This window comes from Narcine bancroftii, chromosome 14, assembly GCF_036971445.1.
Source record: "Narcine bancroftii isolate sNarBan1 chromosome 14, sNarBan1.hap1, whole genome shotgun sequence".
Classification (NCBI taxonomy): domain Eukaryota; kingdom Metazoa; phylum Chordata; class Chondrichthyes; order Torpediniformes; family Narcinidae; genus Narcine; species Narcine bancroftii.
The window spans coordinates 13,814,571-13,828,125 of NC_091482.1; the positions used below are offsets into that span (position 1 = coordinate 13,814,571).

At 38.6% G+C, this 13,555-nt stretch overlaps 1 protein-coding gene across 3 annotated transcripts in view; it reads left to right on the forward strand.

Annotated features, from left to right (window-relative positions):
- nsrp1 (nuclear speckle splicing regulatory protein 1) overlaps positions 1–13,555 on the forward strand; it is a 38,833-nt gene that overhangs the window by 9,585 nt on the left and 15,693 nt on the right. For all 3 annotated transcript variants that reach the window (XM_069911040.1, XM_069911036.1, XM_069911037.1), the window contains one exon: positions 2,460–2,541. Coding sequence is in view for 2 of the 3 variants with exons in the window: in XM_069911036.1 (XP_069767137.1) it covers positions 2,460–2,541 (82 nt within the window). In the remaining variant the exon portion in view is untranslated. The remainder of the gene's footprint in view (positions 1–2,459; positions 2,542–13,555) is intronic.

Below are 13,555 nucleotides of genomic sequence, written 5' to 3' on the forward strand. Positions count from 1 at the left end.
TCATACACTTAAGCACAATGTGGAACAGTAATGAAAGTCTTACTTGCTGCCGCTTCCCAGGTAGATAAAACACACCAATGACATTTTAGTATAATTAACATGCAAGATGCCATGAAGAGAGAAGTAAAAGATAATAGGTATGAAAGGAATAATAAATAAATAGATTTCACAGTTGGGGTTTTGAGAAAGATATCTAAACTTTTACTGGTCACAGGTAAGGTGTGAAACAAATGGAAGATTGCAAATGTGGTACAGTACTTTTATTCAAGGACATCAAGGATAAGCCAGACAATTATAGGCCCGTTAACATAATGTCAGTGGTAGAGAAGTTATTGGAAAAAATGCTCAGGTGCAAGACTAACCCGTGCTTGGAAGGGAGGGATTGACCAGGGAGAGTCACCATGAATATGTTGGTGGAACATTCTGTCTGACAATTGAGTCTTTTTTTAAAGAGGTGACTAAATATTTTGATGAGGTCAGTCAGTGATGTGGTTCAAATGGACTTCATGAACATTTCACAAGATCCCATGTGGAAGACTCGCCCAAAAAGCTGGAGCCCATGATATCCAAAATGTTGGAAAATTGGATCCAAAACAGTCTTGGTTGCAGGAGAAAAGAGGATGATGGTAAAAGGTTACTTTTATGATTGGAAACCTGTGATCAGCAGTTTACCACAAGGGATCGGTGCTGTGACCCTTGCTACTGTGTGTTAATGACATTGATATCATTATAGGAGATACGATTTGTAAGTTTGCCTTGCGTTACAAAAACTGGTGGAGGTGTTGATAATGAGAAGAGTAATCTTGGGTAATAAGATGATATTGATCAGAGCAATGGCAAATGCTCATTTTAGATAGGATAGACGAAATATGGATTGCACTTTTACCATGAATTGTATAAATTATGGAGGAACAAAGGGTTCTTTGTGCACAAATTCAAAGATCCCTAAGGTGGCAAAAAGGGTATTTAGAGCGGTGAAGAATGCAAAGACGATTCTTGGCTTTATTAGCTGAGGCGTTCAATACAAGTGCAAGGAGGCCTTGGACCAAGTTTACAATACTAAGTTAGCCCATAGCCCATGGTATGAGAGTACTGAAGATGGTGCAGAGCAAATTTAATGTTGACTGGGATAGAATGTTTCAGATATGAAATGTGATCGAATGGGATTGATTTCCTTGGAGCAAACGAGACTTATGGAGTCCTAGTAAAGGTACACAAAATTATGGGAGTTTTATATAAGGTAGATAATGAGAAACCTTTCCAGTGGCAAATGTGTATCAGACCAGAGACATAGGTTAGGGTGAGGAGTAATAAGTTTAGAGGATCCCTAAAAAAATTTTTCACCCAGAGAATACTTTAATCTGGAATGTACTGCCTGAATGGCAAGAGATACTCACAACAATTAAGACACAACTGAACAAACATTTATACCACCAAGGTACAATCGAATGGCTGGTGAATCAGATTGTAATTACATACAATATTTGATCAGCCCCTTTCAGACTGACACCTTATCCTAATTATTAACAGCCAATATACTGGGTTAAAGAGCCAGTGTGAACACTCGCGAATCTGCATGCAGGCGTCAAATCACCCTGGGGATGGACCACCTCGTTAAGGTGTATCATCCCTGGGGTCATCTGACTCCTGTGTGATGATTAGCCCAGTGTGAAAGGGACATGGGGTATCCAGGAACAAAGTAGTGATGCATTGATGACATTTTGCGTGAGTGCAGAAACATGAAGGAAACAAAAGATTAAAAAGGTATAAACTTTTGTATTCAATTTACTAAATCCTGATCAATGTATTTAAACAAAATTAATCATGCCTAATTATAACATAATTAATCATTATGTACAGCACAGTATGAGCCCTTCAGCCCCTGTTGTTGTGCAGACCTATATAACCCTTTATAAATTTATATAAAGGACCATGGGAAAGTGGTAGAGCAATAAAACACATAGGCACACAAATTATAAAGAACGTGGGAAAGACGCAGAGATAGAGTGATGGCAGTCCTGCCCTTTCAGAATTCCATGTGGCAGAGAAAGGGCTGTATGCATGGAGCTCTCATGGAGCTGCACAGAATTCTAGGAGGGCAGCTCTGCCATCGCTCGATGCGTCAATCAGATGTTACTGGTACAGGATAGGCGCCCCTCTCCCCGGGGATGCCTGGTGGTGAATGTGAAAGGACGCAGAGAACTGGTTAACGGTGGTTCACTGTGAATGGCAAAAACTACTTCTTTAACCAGTTCATTGAATGGCCAATTTACAGGTTAGCCAGTGTGAAAAGGGCTAAACACGGTGGGCCAAATTTTTTTTGTGCTGTATCACTCCATGACTAGTTTATTGGCAAAATCCACGACTGATGTTGCAAATCCAATAGATATATATTGGACAATTTGTGTTTTTGAAGAGAAATTGTGCACACTACCAAAACATTTTTTCCTTCTTCACAGATATGGGCTTATTCTCCCAAAGGCAAAGCAGAACTCTCTAGCATTATCGAAACATTCTATTTTTAATGACTCCGATGATGAGGTAAGTTGCATCATTGTATATAACAGGAAATAAAATGAAAATCAGTAGCTGTTTCCTGGTAAAATAAGATTTGAATGGTAAAAATATCAAATTATTAAAAATTTACATTTGTCCTATTTCTTTTAAGTGCTTTAAAAATAAAAATACAATTTTTATTATGTTGTGAACTTCTTTGGTGTGACAATTTGTAATCATCTTGTCAGAGTTGACATCAGTAAGTGATTTCAAAGTCCTGCATTTTGAAACTTCATCTTGTATGTGTGTGTTCAGCCGATGAGATACAGTACAACCTTCAGCTGGACAAACAGTCCTCCCAATTCTAAAGTTGTTAATTCTCTTACAGCCTGTAATCTTTCAAAAGGAAAAGCTTATAATTAAAGGAAGAGAGATTAGGGCTGCTTTGAGTTTATTCTCCATGATATTATTGGCCAACTCATGCAGTGAAAGTGAGATATTGACTTTTAAGTATTGGTTATTCAAAATAAACCTCCAGAGATTACTCCTTTCGAACTGAAAATGAAGACTAAGCAATCTTGTTTCTTCGTGAGGACTGACATTCTTTGTATAAATGCATTTATGAAACTTGCCCTTCCCCGCTTTGTTCATTAAGTGGCATGTGCCTTTTATTTTGTTCTTAATTCCTTTAATTAAAGGAATTAATTAAATTCCTGGCCACCGTGACAGAGGTGCACCAAAGAAAAGGTACAAGGACTGCCTAAAGAAATCTCTTGGTGCCTGCCACATTGACCACCGCCAGTGGGCTGATAACGCCTCAAACCGTGCATCTTGGCGCCTCACAGTTTGGCGGGCAGCAACCTCCTTTGAAGAAGACCGCAGAGCCCACCTCACTGACAAAAGGCAAAGGAGGAAAAACCCAACACCCAACCCCAACCAACCAATTTTCCCTTGCAACCGCTGCAATCGTGTCTGCCTGTCCCGCATCGGACTTGTCAGCCACAAACGAGCCTGCAGCTGACGTGGACTTTTTACCCCCTCCATAAATCTTCGTCCGCGAAGCCAAGCCAAAGAATTCCTTTAAATATATTTGCTTATTCTGGAAGATATTTGTGAGTTTGGGATGATTTTTTTTGTTGGCATTATGCTGACAATATATTAGTTAACAAAAATGAAGGAGACTATTCACCATCCATTATCTTTTGAAAGATTTTTCAAATCTCAATTTAAATGTTGGATTGCTTTTTAAAATATATTCTCAGGTTTCCATCTTTTTTCGGGAGTGGAATCCCAATGTTATTCCACAAAATCAATAGCTTTTTTTCTGTACCTTTTCTGTGATTCTGTCTTGTGAGCCCTCAACCCAAATAGCTTCGATGACTCCAATATGTGAATGACTAAAGAGCAGAGAGCAGCAATCAGTTAAAAGTATTAAAAACCTGTGCTGACCAACTTGTCAATATATTCACAGATATCTCACTCAGGCAGGCCATGGTACCCACCTGTTTAAAATAGGGATCAATCGTACCATGAAGAGTATGTTAATATGCCTGAAATGACTATTGACCAGTGGCACTCGCATCAACGGTAATGAAGGGTTTTGAAAGGCTGGTATTGAGGCTGTTTGAGTGGTGACATGGATCCGATCCAATTCGCCTACCATAGCCTACCATCTCACTGGTTATACACAAAGCCCTGTAACATCTGGACAGCAAAGATGCATACATCAGGATGCTCTTTATCAATTACAGTTCGGAATTCAACGCCATCATCCCCTCAAAATTGGTCGGCAAACTCCATGCCCCATGGTGTAATTTGACCTGGATTTTCACCTCTAGACCGGAATCAGTGAAGATTGATAAGGACATCTTCTCCACGATCTCCATCAGTATTGGAGCACCACAGGGCTGCATTCTTTGCTCCCTGCTCTACTCATGTGTGTCTCGGCACGATCACCATCTACTAATTTACTGATGATACCACACTAGTGGATTGTATAAAAAAAGGCCAATAAGTCGGCATTCAGGATTGAGAATGAAAACATGGCTGAATGGTGCAATAACAATGACCCCAAAACCAAGGAGCTGACTGGTGACTTCAGGAAGTGATAACCAAAGGTGTACAATCTAGTAATCGTTGGGGGAATCGGAGGTGGAGAGGGTGAGCAAAAATAAGTTCTTGGGAGTCACCATTTCAGAGGAATTTTTCTGGACCCAACGCACTAATGGCATCGTGAAGAAAGCACATCAGCGACTTTACCTCTTCAGGAGTTTGCGGAGGTTTGGTATGGCATTGGAAACCATGGCAAATTTCTGCATATGTATAATGGAAAGTGTGCTGACCAGCTGCATACCGGTTTGGTATGGGGGCACTAGTACCCCTGAGCGGAAAGCCCTGCAAAGGTAGTGGACAGCCCAGGACATCCAAAGCAAAACCTTCCCCACCATTGATAATATCTTCAGGGGATATCATCAAGGAGCCACACCACTCAGCACATGCTCTGTTCTTGCCGCCACTCTCACGAAAGAGGTTTTGGTGTAACAAAACTCGCAGCACCAGGCTCAGGATCAGCTGCTACCTCTCCGCCATCAAACTCAATCACGGATTCATTACTTTTGCATTTTATTGATTTTTAGTTCTCTCTGTATTCCACAGTTTGTTTATATTTATTTATTTGTTTACAGGTGTATGTTGTATGCAGGTTTCTTTTGCACTACCAATAAGTGGTAATTCTGCCTCGCCCACAGGAAAAAAAATCTCAAGGTTGCATGATGTTATGCATGTACTCTGATAATAAATCTGAAATCTCGTTTGAAATCTGACTCTGTTCTTACAAAGTAACTTTCAATTATAAACCACATTTAACTTTACTATTATAGAAACAGTTATGGTTGTAATAGAGAGTCCTGAGTATCAGGATCATTTCTGTCTTTGCCCCTTCTTCTTTCTTTTGACTGCTTGTTGCTTTCTGCTCTTTTTCCATTCGCAAATAGGAGTCAGATTGACTTTTTGGATGTTGAGGGCTCTTGAGACAGAAACACAGAAAAGGTGCAGCACAGAAAAAAATCTATTGATTCTGTAGAATCTGTACGAGCTCAATGCAAAACCAATCCAGACAGTCCTACCAATAGCCCTGAAAACATTTTTCCTTTAATCTATTTGTCAATCCCTTGTGAATCCCAAGATTGAATCTTGCCTCCCCTACCCATAATCCTGTACCCCATTCCAGAATTTGATCAAGCATAGTTCAGTAGGTTTGAGCACTTGTGTGGAAGTTAGACCATCCCATTCACACCTATTAGGAACTATCTTTCTGGATTAAAAATAAATACTTGACACCTTCAATAAAAACAAAGTGCTAGAAACATGCTGCAGGTCTTGCAGCAACTGGGGAGAGAGAAACAGAGTTTAACACTTCAGTTTTCACATCAGCATCAATTCGACAGACTATTTTTACAAAGCAATCTAATAGAGAATCTAATATCTTTCTAAAAGAATGAAAGATGACTGAAGGGAATGTTAAAGTCTTCAACCAGAAATATTAACCGTTTACCCCATATATGCTGGGTATTTCCAGTTTTCTTTTGTTTCAGATTTCTAGCATTTGTATTTTATTGAGCTTTTTTGTTTATTGCCACCTGTAGTTCGGACTGTTCTTGTGAGGTATCATCTCAGAAATATTTACTATTGGCACATTGGCATGGAATTAGTTTGCTCCCTTCATATTCCACCCATTCCAATAAAACTTGCATTCCATTTTTAAGATTGATGTGCTTTTTGAGTGTGGTGTTTAAAACTACAGTGAAAATTAATTTTGAATGTAGTTTTATGATAAGCCTATGCCCTGATCTTTAGCTAAGTTCTTCATGATCTTGAAACAAATAAATTGATTGACTGCTTTTTTTTTTAGATTATTTTATTCTCTTTCCGAGGAATTATTTTGTTAGCGCTGATGACTCAATTTCTCCCATAATCTTATCAACCTGGGAATGTTGAGACAGTTGTGCAGAAACCTTGGACACTAAACAGAGTTTCTTATGCATTCAGCAACTCTTTCCATAAGTTGATTCACCTATCCCCACTATAATGACATACTAATTTTATTTAAACGTAACCTTCCATTTCAATCTGTAATTTTAGTTTTATATTTCAAGTTTGATTAGTTACATTATTTCTATTAATCCACAGATCAAGCATATTTAATATCTTAATAATATTTAAATAACTGTCTAATAATGAATCTTCTTTTCTAATGTAGTAAATAGACAATTTAAGAGCACAGAGAAAGAATTGTCCATTTTAATATATGGTTCTGTTTTCCAAGTTCCCTGACCCGTTTCACTAATAGAGTGATAGATGGGATGCATAGCGTACAGTAATGGTTTAATGGAAGGGTTTTTTTAAATAGATAGATCAAACAAAGTCTGTGTACTATTCCAACATTTTAATGCTTATTTATGGAGCAGGCTGGCTCTCTGCAAGTTGTATTTAGTTTAAAAAATCTTTCAAGAATTTGAACAAACAAACTAATAATTTGTATATCGGTTTGTAAGAAAATTGGCTTTTATTGTACTTATGACAGCTGTGGCTCAAAGTTACCAAAAAGTAATAAAATATGGTCTTTGGTTTGATAGTATCTCGGGAAGATAAGGTGTATTTTTCTGACAAAAAAAATTACTTCATTAGTTTTGTAATAAATTGTGAGTGATGTAGATAAGTAAATTCGTGGTAGGGAATTTCATTTCCTGTGAAGTTTAATGCTTTATGTCACTTGATCTTCAAATGCGGCCAGATTGTGTTGTTCAATTTTTACTCTACCTTTGTTTATGTTTATCATTCATTTTTGTGAGAAGAAATGCAAGAGAGGAGGTAGATGAGTTTGTTTTAGAGCACCAAAATGAAACTTTCATAAACTTGCAATGTACTTGAAAATGGCAACATCTTTGCTGATATCAAACATTAAGTATGGGCTTAAATGAGGTGGAAGTGTTTCTAAAGCAGTTTTTTATTTAGAGTCCTAATAGCGAAGGGCCTGTACTCAACCTTGTATTAAAGGATGAGGAAAGGTAAGCAATAGAAATGCCAGTGGAAGAACCTTTTAGAAACAGTTAAATAAGAAGATCTGCAAATGCTGTGATTGTAGTTTATACAAAAATGCAGGGGAAATTCAGCAAGTCACTTAGCATTTTTTTTGTAGCAAAGATAAAGATACATATTCAACATTTTTGGCCTGATCCCTTCATCAAGGTGTGAGCAAAAATCAGGCAGGTGCCTGAACAAAATACTGGGGGAGTGGCAGGGGGGAGGAGCACAGGGACACAGTGCTTCTGGTTGAGGAAAACCCTGAATGATTTGGTGGGGAGGCACTCATCCACGCTGTTTTGATGAAGTCTGTGATAGCCCTCGTGTACTCGTTCAGATTCTCAGCAGAGCCCTTGAATACTGCCTAATCCGTTGACTTGAGAAGTCCTGTATCCGCTCTTCAGCCTCCAGTGACAACCTTCTAGATGTCCTGATCTCCGGACCTGCTCTTTTTAGGCTCTGTATGAGGGTAGAACAAACACAGCCAGATGATCCAACTTGCCAAAAGTGTGGTCTCGGGAAAGAACGGTGGGCCTTCCTTATCTTGGTGTAGCAGTAATCGAGTGTGCTAGGACTGTCTGGAACAGCAGGTTTACATGCGGGGTTTTAAAATTATTTTATTTTGATATTCATAGTCTTGCAAAATTCAAAGAAACAGTATAATCTTTCAACATTCATACAATATGCAGAGTCTATGTTTATCCCTCTCCCCACCTCCCCCCTCCACCTTTACCCTACTGAAAAAAACATTTGATTAAATCGTACAGATACACATTCTGGTGGGAGCCATAGACCCCTACAGAAACTTTTGAAAAAAACAATCAGGATGGTAAATAACAAAGGCTAAAGAAAAATTAAAAAGAAAATAAACTTAAAATTAAACTGTCCCACTTTTTGGTCACTTTTATTTCCCTTCTAGGATGAATTGCTATCGTACCCCTATTTCGAAGTGGGGGGGCGCACTACTCAATCTGTGTGTCAATATATTTCAGTTAAGGTTGCCTCACTAACGAATGTGTCTTGTTTCTTCCTTAAATTGTATGTGATTTTCTCTAGGGGAATGCAACTCTGCATTTCCATATTCCATCCTGTGATATTTAGTTGGGAGTCAGACTTCAATGAAAACGCTATACACTACCTGGCTACCGCCAAGGCGACCTTCATGATTGGAATTTGATCTTTAGTCATTCTAAAATTCACGTCCCCAATATCTCCCAGAAAGTACAACTCTGGATCCTGTGGAAAATACACTTTTGTAATTTTTTTCAGAACGTCCCCCAGGTCTTACCTTTGTACATAACCAGGTGGAGTAGACACAAGTTCCAACTTCCACACAACACCTAAAGCACACTTCAGAAATTTCAGGCTTTGATTTGTGTAATTTTTGTGGTGTGAGGTACAACTGGTGCAAGAAATTGTACTGCACCAACCTGTATCTGGGATAGATGCAGATATGAGAAGAATGTTCTGTTGGACAAATCATATTTGTTTGTTTCTCAAATGACATAAACTGCCCCCTTTTTATAACAATCCTCAAAACACCTAATCCTTTTCTGGCACCAGGTGTCCAGGATTTTATTACCCAGAGTTAAGGGTATTAAATTATTCTGGGTCAAGGGCATTTTAAGGGATATCCCTGCCTTCCATCCAATACATTGCTTTACTCTTTTCCATCTCTGGAGTACATGCTTTAAGATAGGGCTATCTGTTTTCTTTGAGAGTAATTTGGTATCCCACTTATATATGAACTCTTTGGCTATCTCTTTGTCTACCAAGTGTAGTCCAATTTGCATCCATGGTGGGGGGGGGGGGTTGGCTCCTCCCTCAAAGAGTGAGGAGATGAATCCCGCCTGGGATGCCCAGTAACACATTTTGAAGTCAGGACATTTTAAACCCCCCCCCCCCCCAAATTGTAATCCCATGTCAACTTTTTCATGGAGATTCTAGCCACTTTCCCATTCCACAGGAATATTCTGACACATTCATTAAGCGGTTTAAAAAAAACGCTGAGGCAATGAAATGGGTAACAATTGGAAAAGCTATTGGAGCCTTGGCATCACCTTCATTCTGGCACAGTTGACTCTACCCATTAATGTTATGGGAAGAATCCTCCATCTAAACAGGTACTCAGTCTCCTGGACAAAAGGGAGATAATTCTTTGATTATCTACTTTAATCCCCAGTTATATAGTGCCTTCTTGCAGCCATTTGAATTGATTTCCTTGTTGGTACTGCCCATAATCCCCATTATCTCACTTTTATCCAAATTCACCTTGTACCCCGAAACCTTTCTGTAATCCTCCAGTATGGTCTTAGTCTGGCCAATTATTCTGCCCCCCAGGTCCATCAAATATACTGACTCATCGTCACCAAAAGGCCTAGATTAAACCCCTGTATGTCTGCATCCTGCCGAATGGCTTCCACCAACAGCTCAATGACTTGTATAAACAGCACTGGGGACTCTGGGCAACCTTGCCTACCTGACCTGCTCAGTGGAAATTCTAGAGACATCTGCCCATTTGGTATAAGTTACCGTCGGCCTTGTGGTAAAGTGCCTTAACCCAATTAATAAATGTTTGTCCCAATCCAAATTTCTCCAGTACCTTGAACAGGAAGTCCCACTGCAGTCTGTCAAAGGACTTCTCCTCATCCAAAGCTACGGTTACTTCCAGGTCCACCCCTGATTGTGCCAGGTGTACCAGACTTGCAATCTGGCTATGTTGTTTGCTGATTGCCTCTTTTCTACAAAACCCACTTGATCCAGGTTCGTTAATCTCGGCAAATATTTGCCAACCTATTGGCTAATTGTTTTGCAATCATTTTATAGACTGTATTCACTAAAGAAATGGACCTATATGAGGCAGTTTCAATGGGTCCCTTTTTTGGGAACCACCATGATAATTGCTGTTGAGAAAGACTCCGGTAGGATATGCATCTCTATTGCTGTCTTGATCTTAAAATCAACCTTTCTGTCTTGTACGTTTGTAGTGTATTAGACTTGAGCTTTTTATTCACCAAGTTCCTGTATTTCCCTCTGTGCCTGATCTTTGGTACTCCATTTCCAATTGGGCTATTTCTGTTCCAAATCATTGATCTTCTTCATGTGCTTCTTTTTAATGCTTGGTGTATCCAATTATCTGGCCCCTTAAGTAAGCCTTGTCCCATGTGTCCCATATTAGGACATTATCCTCAGTAGAGGGGCAGTTCCTCTCACAGAACAAATCAATCTGAGCTCTAACCAAGCTACAAAATTCTGCTTTTCTCAACAACGACGTATTCAGATGCCATCTATACACTGAGGCCTGCTTATCTGGCATTATAATAGATGCTGTCAATGGTGAATGATCTGACAATAGCTGCGCCGTTTACTTGGTTTCCACTATCCTACTCTCCAATTGAGCTGACGCTAAATAAATCAATTCTGGTGTACGAATCGTCTTGTCTTGCATAAAATGAGTAATCCCTTTCTCTCAGAATCAGCCTCCACCAGACATCTATGAGATTCAGCTCCTTCATAAAGACCAGGGTGGACTTAGCTGTCCGTGTCCCTTGTTACCATCTTTGCCGATTTATCCTTGACGGATCCAGACAAAAATTAAAACCCCTCCGATCAAGACATTCTCACACCCTTCAACTACTTTCAAGACTATATCTTGTATAAATTTTTTGTCATTGAAATTCTGGGCATATATATTCATGAGTGTCCAGGGTTTCAAGTATATTTGACAATGCATCAGCACAAACCTCCTCGTGGCTCCCCCACAACCCTGCCACCTCGGGGTTGACAAACCTCAACCTCCAGGACCTCTGCTTGCTTTAGGGGTTCCGGGGCTCCATCAGCATTGCTGCCGTCTCTGTCGACCCAGTAGGCCTATCCTTCTCCCGCTCACCACATCTTTTACACGAGGTAGGTTCTTGTCCTCTTGCCGATTTTGGTTTTCTTCTCATCTTCTTGTTTTCTCTGTATTTTCTTTACTTTCTGGTCTGTATTCTGCTGAATTACTATCTTTCCTAAATCTCACTACGGGGAGCTCTCCTAACCCGCTAATGCTCTACCGGCTCCATTTGGCTCTCCTAGGCAGGGTTTTCTTGACATAGGCCTGGTTATTTGCATTCTTGTTAGCCATGGTAGAGGTATGCAAAAATTGGAGGGTAGCCAATGTCGTTACCTTATTCAAAAAAGGTTGTAGCAGATATAAGCCTTTGTTATTTTGAGGAAATTATTGAAAAAAAGTCAAAGAGCCAAGATTCAATGATTAAAAACAGAAACTGATTACGAGTGTCGGGAAGGTCTTGTCTCCACGAACTCTCAAAGCCAATTGAGTTTTTTTCCGTAGAATAGACGGGCAACAGATGTGGTTTACATGGACTTCAGCAAGGTTTTCCATTGATTAGTGTTTTCTGAAGCAAGCATAAACAATTCAATTTGGTTGAATTTTTGAGAAATAAACATTATCTAGTTTTTTTAAATATAAAATATCAACCTGTTTAAATAAAACTGGTTCTACATCCAAGTTGCACAATGGATGGAACACAAAGTCAATTTGATAGGTACACCCATACAAATTTTTAAATATTTCCTGTATACCTGAAAGTTTTTTTTTAATCTTATAAAATGTTACCAGGTTCCATTTTTTTTAGATGGCGGCCAGATGCTGGAAATAAAACTAGAAAGTTATTTGTTGTCAGGCAGCGGGATTAAGAGAAACCTTGTTTCCCACTGAAGCTGAATGCTGTAATATGAAATATAAATTGAAACTCATGGGCAACTTAGGCCAAGTCAGCCTCTGCCAAGAAACAGGATTAATATTTCAGATGTGACCTACTGTGGGAAATGTTACAATGAGAAAAACTACAGATGCCAGAAGAGTCTTTTCATAATTGGGTAACTGATAAAGTGAAAATGTTATTGTTGGAGCAGGTTTTTTCACAGAACCGTTGGGAAAGCAGGATGGAGCAAAGAACAAAAAAAAACAGGATCTCAATAAGACGGAGAACAGATTTAATGAAGAAAGGGATGTTGATGCAAAATAAAAAAGTACAGAAGCAAATGTTGGCTGAAATTGACAATTGCAGAATCAAATGGCACCTTCGGTGCAAAGAAATGAAGTCAGAATTCTAATTGCTTTATGATGATAGGATTGGATTTTATAATATTTAGCACATTTATTTTTCATACACTTGTCTTTTGTTAGTCTTATTTAATATTACTACATTGGCTTATTGAACACATTTGTTTCTGAGACTCAGAAGATAGTAAATCAAAGCAATTCTATTTATGATTCACCTTTTTAGAAATTAATCATTCTGGTGCTTAAAACATTTGGATGGTGTTTCTATCTTCCAGTGGCATCTCTCCCTCACAATTCTGAATTATTCCAGAACTTGAAAGGTTTAATTAAATTCTCAGTCAGCAAAGAAATTTAGGCAATTCCATTTTAATAACTGCACATGGCACAAGTACCCCATGCCCAAAATCACAGGTTGGTTTTGTTATTTATTTATTGACGTGCATTTAATCCAAATAAAATGACAAGGAACTGGCTGGCTTTTACATGCTACAAATATCCTTCTAGAAGAATTAATGCTGAAATTTGTGGGGTTTTTCTAAAACAAAGATTTTTTTTTTGTGCTAATACATTTTTTTGGAACCTCCAGTAATTGTGTTCTTTCACGTGAGTAAGGAAAATGCTATCAAAAAATGTGATTGGACTGTGAACATTTTTGAAATGGACACTTTATTAAAAGTTTAATTATTTTGTAGAATAAAAAAGAATAGGAAAGATCAATGGATTTAAGATATTGGTTTAATTTTTTATTTTTCATCATTTGATGTTTTATTTATGAACAGAGCAAACTAGGCATAAACGTTAATTTTTGAAGGTAACTCTTGACAGACAGTTCAGTGTTCTCTTTCAGAACACTTTTTCTGACAATTTCATTATTCATTTTTTTGTCTTTGCAACATCATTCCTAAA